Source organism: Pelophylax lessonae (genome assembly GCF_965119305.1).
Source record: "Pelophylax lessonae genome assembly, chromosome: 1".
Classification (NCBI taxonomy): Eukaryota; Metazoa; Chordata; class Amphibia; order Anura; family Ranidae; genus Pelophylax; species Pelophylax lessonae.
Window position 1 is genome coordinate 308,206,523 of NC_138768.1, and position 19,777 is coordinate 308,226,299.

Sequence of the window (19,777 nt, forward strand, 5' to 3'; positions counted from 1 at the left end):
CACAGGTCGCCCCAGCAAGTAGCGTCGCCCCTGTGTGAACGGGGTCTTAGGCCCCTTTCACACTGGCTTTCCGATCAGGTCTGCCTGTCAGTTTTTCAGGTGGACCTGATCGGATGCTCCATTCACCCCTATGGGGCAGCGGATGTTAGCGGTGACATGTCCGCTGACACCCGCTGCTGTCCGCTCCGATCCTGTCTGATAAATTCAGACGGATGGTAACCCTATTTTCCATCTATCTGCCAGATGGGATTGGATGGGATCAGATGAAAACGGACTGGCAGTCCGTTTTCATCCAATATCCCCATAGAGGGGAGCGGGGCTCTGATAGGTCTGTCTCAGCTCAGTGAGCGAGGACGGACCCGTCATCCCCCTGCTCAGCGGATCGATCCCCCGCTGAGCAAAGCAGAGTCCGACGGGCAGAACGGACCCGTATTCTTATCACAAGAAGTGTAAACATCCCTTGTGATAGAAATAAAGGATGACAGTTTCTCCTTATGGAGAGATCTGGGGTCTATACGGCCCCAAATCTCTCCTCTACCTTTGAAAGCATCAGATCAAAAACAAAAACATTGATCTTATGCTTTAAAAAAAAAAAGCACTCTGGTCTCTCATAACCTCTGTGGCCAGGTGCCCAGCAGAGCCATGAAAGTGAACACTTGCCACGTTGTCACAGCTAGTTGGGGGTGCAGCATTTTATAGTACTGTCCAACACTTTTGCCGAGTTGTCACAGCTAGTTGGGGGTGCAGCATTTTTTAGTACTGTCCAACACTGTTGCCACATTGTCACAGCTTGTTGGGGGTGCAGCATTTTATAGTACTGTTCATTGTCCAACACTGTTGCCACATTGTTACAGCTAGTTAGGGTTGCAGCATTTTATAGTACTGTCCAACACTGTTGCCACGTTGTCACAGCTAGTTGGGGGTACAGCATTTTATAGTTCTGTCCAACACTGTTGCCACGTTGTCACAGCTAGTTGGGGGTGCAGCATTTTATAGTACTGTCCAACACTGTTACCACGTTGTCACAGCTAGTTGGGGGTACAGCATTTTATAGTTCTGTCCAACACTGTTGCCACGTTGTCACAGCTAGTTGGGGGTGCAGCATTTTATAGTACTGTCCAACACTGTTACCACGTTGTCACAGCTAGTTGGGGGTGCAGCATTTTATAGTACTGTCCAACACTTTTGCCGAGTTGTCACAGCTAGTTGGGGGTGCAGCATTTTATAGTACTGTCCAACACTGTTGCCACATTGTCACAGCTAGTTGGGGATGCAGCATTTTATAGTTCTGTCCAACACTGTTGCAACATCGTCACAGCTAGTTGGGGGTGCAGCATTTTATAGTACTGTCCAACACCGTTGCCACATTGTCACAGCTTGTTGGGGGTGCAGAATTTTATAGTACTGTTCATTGTCCAACACTGTTGCCACATTGTTACAGCTAGTTAGGGTTGCAGCATTTTATAGTACTGTCCAACACTGTTGCCACGTTGTCACAGCTAGTTGGGGGTACAGCATTTTATAGTTCTGTCCAACACTGTTGCCACGTTGTCACAGCTAGTTGGGGGTGCAGCATTTTATAGTACTGTCCAACACTGTTGCCACGTTGTCACAGCTAGTTGGGGGTACAGCATTTTATAGTTCTGTCCAACACTGTTGCCACGTTGTCACAGCTAGTTGGGGGTGCAGCATTTTATAGTACTGTCCAACACTGTTACCACGTTGTCACAGCTAGTTGGGGGTGCAACATTTTATAGTTCTGTCCAACACTGTTGCCACTTTGTCACAGCTAGTTGGGGGTACAGCATTTTATAGTTCTGTTCAACACTGTTGCCACGTTGTCACAGCTAGTTGGGGGTGCAGCATTTTATAGTACTGTCCAACACTGTTTCCACGTTGTCACAGCTAGTTGGGGGTACAGCATTTTATAGTTCTGTCCAACACTGTTGCCACGTTGTCACAGCTAGTTGGGGGTGCAGCATTTTATAGTACTGTCCAACACTGTTACCACGTTGTCACAGCTAGTTGGGGGTGCAACATTTTATAGTTCTGTCCAACACTGTTGCCACGTTGTCATAGGGGGTGCAGCATTTTATAGTACTGTCCAACACTGTTGTCACAGCTAGTTGAGGGTGCAGCATTTTATAGTTCTGTCCAACACTGTTGCCACGTTGTCACAGCTAATTGGGGGTGCAGCATTTTATAGTACTGTCCAACACTGTTGCCATGTTATCACAGCTAGTTGGGGGTGCAGCATTTTATATTACTGTCCATTGTCCAACACTGTTGCCATGTTGTCACAGCTAGTTGGGGGTTCAGTATTTTATAGTACTGTTCAACACTGTTGTCACAGCTAGTTGGGGGTGCAGCATTTTATAGTACTGTGTAACACTTAGGGAGGTGAAAACTTTGCCATGGGCTCCTATGTACTTAGACGTTTGCCTTCACAAGCTATTTCAGACCTGTATGTCAGGGTGCCCCAGTTTGTCCCTAGTGTGTACAGGGTGTTAGATTAACAATATTTTATAGGAAATTATTGGGCGATCGCAGAAAGATTAATTTCAAGAAAATAATTCTGCAGAGGTAGTTTAACAGAAAAAAAAAAAACTATCCAACAATCTCATGAATGAGCCGTTAATTGCTTTTTCTATTCAATCTCACAAAGGTAATTAATCATGGAATGTGATGGGACCTAAATTGAGGCATTGTGTGATTGCACAAGCTCATTCACAGAGCTGAGAGATTTGTCTTTTGTGTGTCTGGTCATTTTCGAAGCCCTCAATAGAAAAACTGATCTTACCGAAGAGAATTCAGTTTTACAAACTTATGTGATAGCTGCAGTGGCGTGCGGCGGTAATACACGGTACAAAAAAATTGGCTTTGCAAAGTTAATGTACAGAAAAACGTATAGTGCACCGTACGACGCATGTACAGAATATGATAGGTACTAGTTTACACATACGGGGTGTCATTGTCTCTCCCATTAAAATTCCTCTCAGGTTTCATTGAGGAATTCAATTTGTTCAAACATGAGGCACAAAGGAGTGAGATGAGGAGACCTGAGACTGCGGTGTGTGTGGATGTGTGTGAGCGCAATGCGTGTAACAATGTGTGGACGGAGTGTTTTTCTCCATTTAGACAGTTTATCCATGGTCTGCAGAGATGTAAGTGGCAACAGCATAAAAAAAAAATAGAACAGCAGACATTGCAAACTATGACTGCTAGGAGATGATTAAAGAAATTCAGTCAGAGCTTGCCTGTTTATGTGTGTGTAAGTATACTGTATGTGCATGTTGTGTATGTAAATTAAGTGTGTGAAGACAGCATGTGTATTTTCACTGGCTGCAGTGTGTATATATGTGCATACTTTGCCCTGGCTGCAATGGAGGGGATGTTTACATTCCATGGCTGTTATATAAAGTGTATGTGACAGAGATACTCCGATGGTGTCTAATGATTTGTGTATGCACATATGTGTGAGACTATAGTGGCTGTCTGTTTACAGTAATCCGTGTTCTCCTCAGTGTAGCACGTGATTGCAGTTTATCTCCAGGTGCTGACACTCATTCTTCACACACACACACAGCTTTGATGGGGTTTCCTTCTATGATTGTGCAACACTGCAGTACATTTATACATGTCTGAAGCGCAGTGCGAACACAGAAGGTTATAATCATGACCCCATGGTTTGTCATTCCCCACTAGATTTTCCTCCTCCTCTCCCCTCACAGACATTTTTTTTTTCCCAACAATATTGTTACATAATTCAGCCTGCATTTCAGTTGCTTTATAACACTCTTTCTGTATTTTTTTTTTATTTCAAGCATAAAATACATGCTATGAAGTATAATCAATGACATTTAAGGCTCTTCTGGAGATGTGACCTCTGCAGTGACATTTCTCTGTTTGATTCCTATTCTAGATGTGCGCTTTTTAGTTTAATGCAGAATTTTTATTTTTTTAAATTTTACTTATGTAAGCGATCTGCAGACCTTCCCATATAACGAATCCATGCATGTGTATTTTTGTGCATATATATATATATATATATATATATATATATATATATATATATATATATATATATATTCTTTTTATACTAAGATTTCTTATTGAGTGTTTTCAGAAAGAGAGGATGATGCATACTTGTAAAATACAAGATGGAGGCAAAGTCTGCTTACAGAATTGCAGTGTGATCTTTAAAAGTACATGCCCTTTTTTTTGTGATGCCTGCCCTATCTCTGCGTAGTATCGGTCTTTGTAGGCTTGTTGGTATCTATTGGAGCATGAATATCTGTCACAGGTGAGAGTGATCTGCCAGAGCTAAACTGCAGCAGATTTATGAGGCAGGGGACTCAAGGAATAGGTATGTGCAGTCCTAAACCATCCCTAGTGTGCTCACATTGAGAAGTTACAGTTCAATACATTTTGCTGCCAAATAGTTTTATTCCATTGTTCCCATTAGGATTGTCTGAGGAAATGCGCAATGGAGGTTCACCTAAGTGCACAGCTGGAGCCTGTCTTGACTAAGCAACCACACACTTTTCACTTGGCTTAAGGTCCCATTCACGCTCCTGTGCTTTAGGCATACTTACATCTTAAACTATGCAAAATCTGCACAGAGAGTTATTTTCCTCCTATTTTCCATTATACATTTTCAGCCAGTACATTTTCATGTGCTGTTTATATACTAAAATCCTGCATTTGCAGCAGAATTAAAGTGTTTCTAAGCCCAAAAGTGTAAAAATGTATAGTACTGCTCCTTAGATGTCATGGCGGTATTACTTTTTTCTTTTCTCACCATTTTTTTCCTTTGTTTTAACCTGATAATCCTTCCATTAACTCATTTGTGTCCAAGAGTGACAAACTCTACCGGGAAGAATTGTTACCCTGGGACAGGGAGTGCGTTAGGACCAGATAACACTATGTGAAAGTGGTTGTAAAGCCTAAACATTTTTTACCCTACTGCATTCCTTGCATTAAAGCGGAGTTCCGGCCACAAAATCGACATAGTCGATTTTGGGCCATCCGCTTGCTTTTGGTCACCTGTAAAATAAATGGATAGTTACGATTTTTTTTTTGTTTACTTACCTTGTTATTGAAGAAAAATATACTCACCTTCCTTCCACTTCCTCCCTCGGCGGCCGCGGCCCGCGCCGTCACTTCCTCTTTGCAATGATTCCTGGGAGCTGAACGCCATCGCTCCCAGGAATCAATGCGCCGGCACCGGCCCCGCTCGTCACTTCCGGTGCGTCGCCACATGCCCTGCTAAACAGCTTCTGGGCATGCCCAGAAGCTGTGGAGGGATGACGTGCCCGCACTGGAAGTGACGAGCGGGGCCGGTGCAGGCGTATTCTGGGAGAAGAGGACACGGAAGAGGATGCAGAAGAGGACACGCTGGCTTCAGCTGCCCACATCCGAGATGGCAGCGCTGGAGAAGAAATTTTAAAGGTAAGTATTTCTTCTTGCAGGTAAGTGCGACCCGGTACAGTTCAGAGGCTATCCATTGTGGAATGTACTAGCCCTAAATGTCCCGGGAGTATTTTTATTGAAAAATGTTTTTTGTGGCCGGAACTCCGCTTTAAGGTAAAAAATGTTTAGGTGTCAACGTTCCCCCCCCCCCCTTTTACTTATCTGAGCCCTCATTTGATCACGTCTGCAGCTTTGCTGGGGCACTGGGAGCCATTAGCTCCCAGTGCTGTCAATCAAAACCAGTGACAAGGGAGTGGGGGGGGGGGGGGCAAGTCTGAGTCAATGGATGCAGCTGCAGGGTTGGGTGCACTGGACAGAGGGGAGGGGTCAGGAGCGGTAAGTAAATATAGGCATGTTTGTTATATATTTTTTTTTATTTACCTTTACAATTACTTTAAGGCCCCTTTCACACATCTGTGACTTGCCCTGTGATTTGGGACTGCAAAAGTCGCATGACAAGTGGTACTCCATGATTTCCAATGAGTACCGTTTATATCTGTGCGACTTCAAGTTGTAACAACTTCAAAGTAGTCCCTGCACTACTTTGGTCCAACTTTGATGCGGTTTGAGGTCCATAGACATAGATATTGCTTCTAGTCCAGTCTAAATCACGGCACAATCGCGCAACTTTTAGGTCGCACAAGTGTGAAAGGGACCTAAGACTACATTACCCCTCCCTTTCTTTGGACTGGAAGTGTGTTAGGACTATAATGCTGTGTTAAGACTACATAACACTTCCCTCTCTTCTTTATAATGAAGGGGGTATGTTCTAGTCTACAGGGGTAGCAGGGAACAATGCTAACTGATAGTCCACAGGCAGAAAGAAAAGGGAGATATCAGCGCACAAGATTTATGGCTGAATGAACAACTTTTTTGCACTTGTTGAACAAATGTAATAAAGTGATTTAAATGTTATATTTAACAGACCAAAATGGAGCAAATAAGACAAATTTATTGTTAGAGTTTACATACACTTATAAATTTTAAGTTTTCCCTGGGAGCTTATATCATATTGAGCAAATAAGCAAAGCATATTTGTGCAATATGGCACTTTCACCTTGTAAAAATGACCTCCTCTGGTGCTGCAACATCCACAATCTCTCTATTCTGTCACTGGTGCTCTCGTCTCCTCTCTGTTTTCTTCCAGATTTTGGAGTCTTCTGCCATCTTGATTGGCCAGTCTGGGATGACAAAACACCCATGCATGTGCACAGGGGTTCATTCATCCTTGCACCTTCTTACAGATGCTGGGATTGTACACTAAGCTGACAGATTTTATGGCAGAAAAAATGCAGGCATACATAGTCTTTGCTACCATAAATATCTATCTTGCTAGCAGTTTTTTAGATGTAAGGCTTAGTTCTGCTCTAAAATGTATCTAAAGCCAAATGTTTGTCTTATTTTTTTTTATTTTTGATTGAATGGTAACAGGTTGATACCCCTGTCAGGTTTATTTCATTTCGTATCCCATTGACACATCAAAGGATGAGATAAAATCTCCCGAAGGTGAGGGGAATCTTCTCTTGAACCCCATTGAAAGATTTTCAATTAATGGTCATTAGGACCAATGGAGAGGGTGAATGTCCCCAATAGGGTCACAGACAGAAATAAAAAAGACAGGGTTAATTTCCCTTTCCTGCTCTATCCATAATAAAATAAAAATACGTTTTTTTTATTTAGATATGCTTTACATTGGCATTTCAAATAACCAAATCTTCCATAGTTAGAAAAAGCAATAAAGGCTAATGCCTCGTACACACGATCAGATAATCGTCCGAAAATTTCAAATTGATCGCACGATAATCTGATTGTTAGTACACAGCTTTCGACAGCCGATCACGACAAAATCTAAAATCTAAAAATCGATAGACAAAGACCACGCATGACCAGAAACACGAAAATAACCTGGAAAAAGCCTGGCTGCCATTGTTTTTGTTTTGCACTATCCGATACGTAGCTACGCAACCAGGAAGCTTTTCCAGAATCGTATGAAAAAAATCATACGTTTAGTACACATTGTTGAATTCTATATTAGTATCATGCAACAAAATGCGAATGATAAGTCATTCGATTATCTGATCGTGTGTACGAGGCATAAGGACACAACTAACTTTTAATGTAAGTGGCCTCTCCCAAAACACAGCACCCAAACACAAAGCATTAAACATACATATTAAAATGGTTGACAGGTTTATTGAAAACAATGATAAAAATGTATACAGCGCTACTACTAAATTGCAACAAACTTAAAAAAGATTCAGTGTGAAAGCCAATATCGATAAATAAAGTGCAATCTAAAAATGCAAAAATCACAATAAAACATTTTTTTTTACAACATAAAGTGCAAGTGTGTAACGTTAAAAGTCCATTAGTGCAAAAAAGTTGTATGTGCTGTTTAATTCTTCTGCACAGACACCTTTTTTGCACTAATGGAATTTTAACGTTATGCACTTGCACTTTATTGTGATTTATGCATTTTTAGATCGCACTTTATTTATCGATATTGTCTTTCACACTGAATCTTTTTTAAATTTGTTGCAATTTAGTAGCAGCGCTGTATACATTTTCTTATCTTGTTTTAGCAATTTGAGGTTTAATACCTTATAATACAGCAGCAGCTAAACTTAGTTTTATTGAACACTTATAATTGTAAGCATAGCGCGGGTAGTCCATAATTAATTATCATTGAAAACAATGCTCATTATTTGTGCAACAATTTTCCACCCGGCTCGGCTTTGATTATGAAATTGACTTTTGTCAAGACAGATAGGGCCAACAGGCCACCCTTGGCTCAAACTGTAGCCAATCCAGCAGGAAATTCAAGCTGTGTATGGCCAGCCTTTGGGTCAGTGTAGTTGTAGTAGATAATCTATTTACCTCCAGTGGCTAATATAGAATTCCCTACATAAACAAACATAAAATACCAAAAAAAAAAAAAGTGAACGTTTGTAAAAATATGAAAATCACTTACTTTAAGGTATACGTTTGCAATAAACAACACATGAAAAATTTACAAAAATGCACATATTTAAAACTTTTTTTTCAAGGAAGGAACATTAATAACTCTTTAACCACTTGCCGACTGCCGACAGTAATCCTACTGTGGTAGTGCAGCTCCCCAGGGTCCAGCGTCGTAGACATACATCGCTGGACTCCTAGTGGTCTCGGCGGCGTGTGTTTAGACACAGCAGGAGTCGGGCCGGAGGAGGAGAGACGGCCATCGCCGCTTCTCTTCCCCGATCGTCGGGGAAAGTGTGAGAAGACCCGCCTGTTTATGTAAATAAAGCAGGCGGATCTTCTCAGTGAAAGACAGGAGGAGATCACAGGATTCAGCATAGCTGAACCTGCGATCTCTGTCTGAGTCACAGAGCCCCCCCCCCACCTGTCAGTAAGCATGAGGCATTCATTTACCCCTTTGATCACCCATAGGGTTAACCCCTTCCCTGCCAGTGTCATTATTACAGTAACAGTGCATATTTTTAGCACTGATTACTGTAGTAATGACACTGATCCCCCCCCAAAAGTGTCAAAAATGTCAGTTAGGGGTCCGATCTGTCCGCCGCAATGTCGCAGTCACACAAAAAGTCGCAAGATCGCCACCATTACTAGTAAAAAAAAAAAACAATAAAAATGACATAAATCTTTCCCGTCGTTAGTAAACGCAAAAACTTTTGCGCAAACCAATCAAATTAATTACGCTTATTGCGTTTTTTTTTACCAAAAATATGTAGCAGAAAACAAATTGGCCTAAAATGTTAAAAAAAATTTATTTTTATTTTTTTTTGGGGGGGGGGGGGATGTTATATAGCAGAATGTGAAAAATATTGTTTTTTTTTTAATTGTCACAATTTTTTTGTTTATAGCGCAAAAATTAAAAATCGCAGAGGTGATCAAATACCACCAAAAGAAAGCTCTATTTGTGGGGGAAAAAAGAACGTCAATTTTATTTGGGTACAGCATCGCACGCCCGCGCCATTGTCCGTTAAAATAACGCAGTGCCGAATCGCAATTAGGGCCTAGTCAGGAAGGGGATCAAATCTTCCGGTCTTAAAATGGTTAAAAGAGATGCTAAATGTCCAACCAAATCACAGCGGGAAGTAACAACAGTAACATGGCAAGGACTCAAGAGACTCAAACTCAGTAACATGCTGCAATTTCAGCACTTTATATATAGGTCCATAAACAGGGTTCTGTAGAGTTCAGCATGGATATTATTTTCTAAATCATTGGCTGTCATACAGGGCAAAATACCATACACTGTTATATTTTGAGGTAGCTTAACATTTTAATGTCAAACTCCCATAGAATAATTCCATGTATGCCACTGTATCATAATATGGAAAGGCATGTTGAGGTCTAACAATAGCTGGATAATCAAAGATTGACAAAAACACTGGACCCCAGGGAAAAAGCTTTCAGATGGAACATCATCAGTTATGTTTGACCTAGGACAGCTCCAGTTCTAAAATTGGCCATACATGCAAAATCCATCACTGGTTTTGCCAGAAGGTAAGGGTTCTGGCAGTTGTTGTAATGATCTCCAAGAGTATAAATCCAGCACTGCGTTTATTCCTTACCCATTTCTCTTTTCAGAGCACATTACATAATAGGCTTCCCTAAAGTGGTACCAGAGGCAAAAAAAAAAAAATGACATTACGTTTTGCTGTCCGTCACTGCCATTACCAAGCAGACTTTGCTTTTCTGAGTCCCCCTGCTTTTTACTTGTTGATCCTGCTGCATTTTTTCAGCTTCCTTTAAAAGACCAAGCTGCCCAGCAAAAGTGGAAGTTAGGGAGGGTTGAGACAAACCATTTACCACTAAGGTAAGGGTGCTTAGAGTTCTCAGATTTTATTCAATGACTTTAAACACAGCTATCGGAATACACTGATCAGCAACTGCATTAAACTGACTGCAGCGGTTGAACAAGAAACGTTTTCCATCGATTTCTGTCGAGAATGGACTGCCACACACTAAGTGCCGGTTCACACTGAAGCGGCACGACTTTGGGGGCGACCTGTGAAGTTGCGTGCACCGCGACTTCGCCGCGACTTGCACGGACTTCATAAAATGAATGTCTATGCAAGTCACTCCAGGTCGCCCCGAAGTAGTACAGGACCCTTTTTCTAAGTCGGAGCGACTTGTGTCGCTCCTATTAGAACGGTTCCTGTACCACACAATGGATCGCGATGGTGAACGACTTGTCAGGCTGACCAAGTCGCCTGACAAGTCGTACTAGTGTGAACCTGCACTAAATCTCAAGTTTTAGTTTATTAGGCTGGGTATAAACTACTAGATTTTCATTAGAAATATTATGCTTTAAGAACATTCAATTGATTTTCTAATCATTAGTGGGGTGATGTCAAAGTAATGAGAAAATTTGAAGGGAACTTTTTTCTTGAACAAACAAATTTCTAACAGTGTATGTGGTTTTCATTAGGTCCATTCACTCCAAAATCAAATGTTAAAAGCACATGAAATTTTTAACTATGTTTGAACGACATTTGTCAAGCTGTCAAAGGTACTTTGACTACTTTGACAAAGGAATTTTTGTACAAATGTTTCTTAGGAATATTCATACGGATGTTCATTTGAAAATCTACTAATGTATATCCAGGTTTAGTCACTTATGTAAATGTCCATTTAAAGTTACTAGTCCATCTAGCACTACCCTCTGCAGACACTGCTGCTGTCTAGGGGTGGAGGAGCCACCCTAAGACAGGGGGTGTGTTGCTGGCTGGGTCCCCAGGTGAAAATAAAGGAAAAAAACAGAAAACAGAAAACAAATTCAGCCATGACATCTAAGAATTGGTAAGCTGCAAATTATTATGTTTTTGTTTATGGGTTTAAATATGCTTTAATGTTTTTTATTTAAATTAATCCTACTCCTTGTGTATGAAACTTTTTTTGATATACAGGACAGGTCACATAGGTACAATGTTGTATTTATGTCAGTGTATCTGCACTGCCCCACTTAAGCAGCCAAGGCCAAAAAAATGAAGATTTAATGATGAAAGCATTTAAAATGTCAGGCAACATATCATAAATATTCTGTTAGGGTAGCCATGACCCACTTTGCAAAAATCATGCCCTTTTACAGCATGTTGCAGGGGGTGCAGAAGAGTGTGATTCTGCAACATATACGGTAGGTGTGGTAAACATAGGAAATTGATTTCTAGGAAATAGAAGGAGCATTTGAAAGAGAGAACAATGTCGGAGAGATAATTCCAGAAAAGGGAGCATTGCTTTGAGACAGGTGGCATCATGGTCAGTTCAGTGTTCTTTATTACCTAAAGAAAGTGCAGTATTCAGTGGCTTGCATAAGAATTCACCCTACTTGGATCTTTCACATTTTGTATTTATTGTATTCAATTTTACAAGTGTTCTTCCACCTTTGCTATGAAATCCTCTAAATATGTTCTGGTGCTACCAGTTGCCTTCAGAAATTTCAGAACAAAAATACCTGCTTGTTGAATGTCACAGAATACATTTATGGAGATGCACCCAAATTGGTTGCATTACATAAAAAAAAAAACTTAAAGGAACATCATACAGAATACTGTTAAATCCACTAAGAAATCCACTGAGAAAAATAGAAAATAATGACACAATCAGGACTTTAGAGAAGACCAACCAATAAAACTCAAGGAATGGGGAATCAAAGGCAGAGAAGTAATTTCTAACTCTGACAGTGAAGATAGGATAAACCAGCCATATGGCAGCTATAAGTACCTACACAAGGTTGGGCTTTATGCAAGAATGAAAAGAAGAAACCCATTGTTGGTCTGGGATTAAAAGTACCATTTCAGTCTTTGCAGATGACACCAAGCTATGTAGTGAAATAACTTCCTTACAGGACATCTGCAACTTACAAGTTGACACTATTTAATTGGGCAACTATGTGGAGTTTAATGTTGATAATGAATGAAGTTTAATGTTGATAAATTTAAACTTATGTACTTGGGGGCTAAGAATATGCATGCATCATACATACTTGGGGGAGTACAACTGGGGGAAACCATGGTGGTGAAGAATCTCAGTGTTTCTGGTAGATCAAGCAGCAGTTTCCAAAGCAAGCAAAATACTTTATTGTATTAAAAGAGGTAAAAACTCCAGAGAGAGAGAGATATCATTTTCCCCTGTACTAACCATTTGTAAGACCTCATCAGAAATATGCAGTACGATGTTGGGCACCAGTTCAAAAAAAAGGATCTGGAGGAACTAGAGAAAGTGCAGAGAAGGGAAACCAAACTAATAAGAGGCATGGAGGAGCTCAGCCATTAAGAAAGGTTAGAGGAACTGAAATGATTCTCTCTTGGAAAGAGGAGATTAAGGGGTGATATGATAAAAATGTATAAATACACAAGTGGTCCTTAGTGTTGAGTTATTCACTTAAAGGTCATCGCAGAGGACAAGGGGGCACTCTTTACATCTGGAGGAAAAGAGATTTATTCCCCAAAAATGTAAAGGTTTCTTCACAGTAAGAGCTGTGAAAATGTGGAATAGACTCCCTCAAGAGCTGGTTTTGTCCAGCTCAGTAGATTGCTTTAAAAAGACCTGGATTCTTTCCTAAATGATGTAAATGGATACTAATATTTATAGGTAAAGTTGATCCAGGGAATATCGAAATTGCCTCTTAGGGGATCAGGAAGGGCTTTTTTTCTCCTGCTGGAGCAAATTGGATCATGCTTTGCTGGGTTTATATTTTTGCCTTTCTCTAGATAAACTATGGGTATAGGATTGTGTAAATAGGATTGTATAACCCCCCCCCCTTTTTTTTCATTGGTTGAACTGGATGGACTTTTTTCAACCAGACTAACTATGTAACTACAGTATGTACTATGTTGAACAAAAAAGTTGTGTCAGATTTTTTTTTGCAGTTAACCAGAGTGCCAGAGGAAGACCCAGCACACAAGTGCTGTGCTATCAAGTGGTGATAGTTGCCCAGTTGTAAATTACCAATGCTTCTCCTAACAATGAGAAACCCATCCCCAAAGCGAAGCATGATTGTGACAGATATTCATTGGCAAAACTGTTCAGCAGGATGGTGGACAATACAAATGCTGCCAGATACAAAGCAATTTAGGACAATCAGTTTTGGTCTATGTCTGAAACTGGGATGGAGTTTCTAATGTTTCACAATATGGAACAGTCCGAGGGTTGTATTAAAAAATAAATTGAATGGACTAAAGAATTTCCTTCGTCAAATATATCAGTTTGTGGCCAATTGTTTGTGAGGACTTCAATGCTTGGAAAGGCAACTATTTTAACAAATAAACATTATATACTACTGTATTGTAATGATTATAATAACCTACATTGAAATATTTGTAGCATAAGCATATGAGTAGACGGATACTGTATCTTTTGGTGAATATTAAAAAACAAAAGCTGCACTGTTCTTGAACAGGTAATTTCCAGCACAAATATATGAATGTTTAGGGCTTCTCTGTTTATAAAACGTAAAACAATTAATGATCAGTATGTATATTACTGCATATAAAAAAACTGAATCAGTATGGAAATTTTGTTTAAAACAAAGTTTAATTGCTTGAACATTATGCATTCATTCGATTTTGAAAGAAGTAGATGAAACCAGCATGAGGTTCTTCATGAACACATATATAATGGCTTGGGAATGGTTAATCTTCTTTGTCTGTCTACACAGAGATTCGAGAAGCCTTCAAGGTGTTTGATCGGGACGGAAATGGATTCATCTCCAAGCAGGAATTGGGCACCGCAATGAGGTCTCTGGGGTACATGCCCAATGAAGTGGAACTGGAGGTCATTATACAGAGGCTGGATATGGATGGTAAGGCCTGGGAGCATTGTCTGTGCTTTATCTGGATACAGTATGGTACCACAAAAACTGTACCTGCTCTTTGCAAATATCCTGATTACAGTGGAGAGCATTCTGTCTACAGTCTTCTAAGCTGTTTTATATTTACAGGACATTCTTTGTGGATTCATGGAGTAGCCTGTGTTTGTGTTAGGCTCTCGACAACTCTAAATACTCTGTGCTTGTATATTAACAACTATGATGTAGAACCTAATTCATAAATGTAAAGAATTTTTTCTTCATCATAAAATTAGAATTAAAGGGAATGTATAGTGATTTCAGTGTTCAGCTAAAAAGAAATTATATTTTAAATTCTGTTGATGATTTAAAAAAACATGTCTACAGTATGTATAGCATGCTATTACATATGTTAATTGATGCAGCCAGCCATATTTACTAATACAAAAATTCAACTTTCTGTTTTTCTGATTACTGTTCCTTCTCACAATCCACAACTATGATTTAGTGGTATTCGCAAACTTAATATTTGTTCCCCCTTGTGGTGGATCTACAAACTTTTATATATTTATTACAATAACAAAAATATGAAAGAGCAAGCATGTAGGAAGCCTCTAGAAATGTGAAAATACGATAATAGCTAAAAAAGATTTGCTCACTGAAAAAATATTATACTTGGCTAGCTTGATTGTACTTGACCATATAATATCTAGATTTGGACTGTGAGGTATAAATATTTGGATGTATTTTTTATAGTAGTAGTATTTTGTTATATTCGTTTTTTGCTTGGATTTTCCCATGCATTTCTCTGAACGGTGTGGTAGATCGCTCTCAGTATGTATTCCCTCCAGGCTTGTCTGCAAGTTCCTTATCAGCAATTCAGGGAGTTACATGCATAGAAGACAAATTGATCCTGTACCAAAGATAGCTAAAACAAGCCTTTTGATAATAATATGGAATAGTGTCTGTATAAAGTGAAGTGTTTGGTTATTCCAAATCCTTTTCTTTAGTCTTTAAATTAGTGAAAAATCAGACCATGTAATGCTGAACAAATATGGCATATTATGCTCTTTTATTTTATATTTTTAACACAGGAAGCAACACCATATTGAGGTGATCCACTATGATGATATGCTTCTATGCTTCTTTTCTTTGATAAACTTGTAGATTGAAAATGTGCTTTGACCATATTCTCCACTAGACATTATTATTTAAGCATGCAAGTAATGATTTCCTAAAAATCATTACTTTATCGATACCTTGTATTGCTCCTTTTTCTCCTAACCAGTAAACACCTCAAACTCACACATGTATCTACTGTGTATCCAAAACCTGCTTTTTAATTTTGGATTAAATGGTTAAACCAACCCTTTTAAAGTGAAAAAGCAAAACTTACTGGGGGTTAAAGTAACCCTGTCAATAAAATAAAAAACAACAACTAGATATATAAACCAAGAAAGAAAACCTCTGCGCTTGTCCAAATAATAATTAACAATTACAGGTGGTGCAGCCTATCACCAAAGTGTAATCACCAATAAAAATCAAAGCTCTAACAAAGTGCAGCACAACCACAATGAATCTACAAAGACATGAGTGTATTAAAACTAAATAAAATTGTATTCCTGTAAAATAACTAAAAACAATATAGATCATGCATATAGGGCTTTACCAACCACAGAGTGCAAATAGTCCATATGCTTATGAGAAAAACATATATATGTGAGAAAAATTATATACAGTCTCCTAAAAGGTGTCCGTTGTGCTTCGTTCTCAAAATTGTATATACAAAAACAATCTTGCATGAAGAAAGTGCTCCAAGCAATATCTTGCACCACGGTGTACCACCACCTCTCACTGTGGTCCCTTACCTCAAATTTAGACCTACACAAAGGTAAGGTTGAAAATCGCTTGTCCCAGTGACTGGGTAATGTTCCACAGGTATCTTCAGACCCACTTGTATTATGTAATATATATTAACAGGGAAAATGGAGGCACTATCGTGGTGCAGTATCAAAATGTATCACAGTTTATTACAGAAAATACAATTAATTACAACTATAGTGCACTTGTAACATCCAGCACACAAGATAGTTCACATGCGGCATCAATAGTAATGACCATGACCCCCTTAAGAATGAGCATCCCTGGATAAATGCTAGAGATGGCCGAAAGAAACCCAAATGGGCAAAATGACGAAGCACAATGAACACTTATTTGGAGATTGTATATATTTTTTTCAAATATATATGTTTTTCTCACATACATATGGACTATTTGCACTCTAAAGCTTGTTAAAGCCTTATATCTATGAACTAGATAGTTTTTAGTTATTTCACAGGAATACAGTTTTGTTTAACTTAACCACACTCCTGTCTTTGTAGATTCATTGTGGTTGCGCTGCACTCTGTTGAAGCTTTGATCAAAGAGATATACTAGTGAAAAAAGACTGTAAAGATCTATCTTTCCTGCTGTCCATGCCACTGATCTCCACTATATTTAATAGACATACTCCATTAAATTGGTTGTAAACCCTGCTTTGTTATTTTTACCTACAGGTAAGCCTATTAAAAGGCTTACCTGTAGGTAAAATGAATATCACCTAAACATACTCCATTTAGGAGATATTCACCCTGCATGCAACCACTGACGTCAGCATCACATGCGCTCTAAAGGTCCGGCATATCGTCTCGGAACTTCAGAGCTTCTTGCCGGAACCAAGGGCTCCCACGCGCATGCGCGAGAGTGACGTCATTAAGTGCCGGAGCCAGCGAACCCAGAAGAAACGGTGGGAGAACATGTCAGTTCCATAAGCGGTGACCGGGCACTGCTGCGGGGGCTTCATTCTAAGGTAAGTAATTCATAGGTTGAACTGGATGGACTGATGTCTTTTTTCAACCTCACAAACTATGTAACTATATAATGTGCTAGCATACGATGCATACTAGTACATTATGCTATTGTCTTGCAGGTTTTTTTTTTTTTTAAAGGGTATACAACCGCTTTAAGTAGAAATCCTCCTCTAAAGTTTGTAGGGAAACTGATATTTCTGGGAATGTTGATCTTCTGTGTCCTCACAGCTCTCGCTGGTTCCTCCATTTCTTCATATAATACAATAGTGACATGGAGGTCAGCATGAGGAACCAGAGAGTGGGGACAAAGGAGATCAAAATTCCCAGAAATGTCAGTTTCCTCCAAACATCATAGGAAGATTTCTTCTGAATTGAGCAGAGTTTGGTGGGATGGGCAGCAAGGAACACTGATATTTACAGTCTTTTTTTTATGAGTATATCTATTTGGCATTTTTTCTTTAAAGGCAAGGTTCCTTTATAACTCCTGTCCAGTTTTCTTTTACTTTTTGTCCTGGAAATTTCCATTTTCTTCCAGTTTTGTTGACAACTGTATACAAATTAATCAAATAAATATACATACTGGATTTTTAGTAATTTTTCTCCTATTGACAATGGTCACCAGGACTGATAGTAAAGGTGAATTTAACCAGGGGAGACGCAGACATAAATAAAATCCTGACAGGGGTCCTAACCCTTCTCTACTAAATCAAAAATAAACTTTCTATCTGTTTTGATTAGAGAGACTTAACCTGAATTGCTATTCCAGTTACATGGGGGACAAGAAGTGAGGCCAATTAAAGCAATTTAGACAGCAGTTTGAGACTTAAACCTTTCCCCAATTGATCTAAAATGTATATAAACATTTTGTCCTCATACATACGTAAGAATGGCTGACTGACTAGCTGTATCTTAAGGATGGATAACCATGCAACAATAATTATGAATCTACTGTTATATATAAAATACTGCAAGAAAAGGTAATATAATACGAATGCTGAAAATTCAGCTGTGCTGTGTGCTAAAAGCTTTAGCGAACTGAAAAATTAATCTTCTTTAGTAATTGACCTTAGTGCCATTATTGCTGTCCTCAATTATTGCAAAAATATATTTCTGATTTACAAAAGGGCATGTTGTTTAAGATTTTTGAACCCTAATTTTTCGGAAACACTATATGGAGACTGTTAAAAGATAAATTGAGCTGAAAGCAAAATTTGAAAGATACCAAGGGGTATATTTATAAATGTTTTCACACAAGATTCACCCAGCTTTCACCCAAGATTTGCACATTTTCCTAATTAAGCTCAATCGGAAAAAAATTGTGAATCTTGGGTGAACGTTGTATAAATCATGTGTGAAAACATTTATAAATATACCCCTTTGTATCTTTCAAACTTTACTTTCAGTTTATTGTATCTTTTAACATTCTCCATATTTGCAAACTCAATAACTAATAAAGAGCAGTATTTAAAATACAGACATAATTTATATTGAGTATATTAAAATTTTATATATAGTATGCTATCTTCAGAGAGATAGTATTGTCAAAGAAATCTTGGGTACCAAAGTTTAGCAGCAAAGTGTCCTTGAAAACCATTTTTAAATACTGGCAACTATACAATTCTGGGTGGGTGGGTTTTTGACATGTCTCCCATAATCTTAAAAACTGTACTGTATCAATGCTACTCTAAAGAAGAGGTTTCTATATCTTCAGTTGATGAGTGTCAACAAGCCTTAGGCAGCTGTTGACAAGCTGGATGCATGATTATATAGTATATTACCTGAATTTGTGATGTAAAACCAGGTCTGGCCTTTTGCATGTATCATCTGCACTGCTAGAAACCCTCCAATATCCAAGACAGATCTTGAAAAGTAAAAGGTACCTGTAGCAATTCTACCTTTGTAGGGTAGCTCATTCAATACATACCACTATTACCAAGATGTCAGATGAATAAAAGCCCAACAAGACCAATCAGAAGCTGCCCTTGTTGAAGCTCACATCCTCACAAGAAATACAACTGCTTCAAACTTTATCAGAAGGTGAATGAATTTAAATAATTATTTTCTACAGTTGTCAAGATAAGGACATTTTTCATTAGGTTAAAATCTGTCCCTCTGCATGTATAACGATAGTTATTTAATCACATAAAGTATGTAAGATTGACAAAAAATAAATGTCCTCCATCAATCATGTAACCTGATTCATAGGGCAGATCAGGTGTTTCCTGTCAACTACTAAATGATAGCATACATTGCTTTTGTCTGGATTACAACAACTCTGTCATACTTTACTTTCCCATTATGAAATTAAATGACTTACCAGGCACTCTATTTTTTTTCTTCTTTGGACAAGCGTTAATATTGGTGAATACTTCAATGAAAACCTCTAAACAGTGCTTGAATACTCTTGAGATTCTTTACAAGTCTTACATAAGTGGGCTGCTATTCATTATAGGAAGACGATCCTGCTCTATGATGTCAAATACACAAGCATTTTAGATCTGGAAACATTGCTTCTTTCTAAGGCTAGCCATAGATGGACACATGACGTGTGAATACTTTTAACCATTCTCCCTGGAATCAAAAGAGAAAAAATGGGTGTGGGAGCTGGGCGTGTAAAAAGGAGAAAAATGAGTACAGTAACCCTCGTCCCTTTACTGAAAGT

At 38.9% G+C, this 19,777-nt stretch overlaps 1 protein-coding gene across 1 annotated transcript in view; it reads left to right on the forward strand.

The window, feature by feature from the left end:
* CABP7 (calcium binding protein 7) overlaps positions 1-19,777 on the forward strand; it is a 141,845-nt gene that overhangs the window by 83,375 nt on the left and 38,693 nt on the right. The window contains exon 2 of the mRNA XM_082261863.1: positions 14,138-14,281. Coding sequence (XP_082117989.1) covers positions 14,138-14,281 — 144 coding nt within the window. The remainder of the gene's footprint in view (positions 1-14,137; positions 14,282-19,777) is intronic.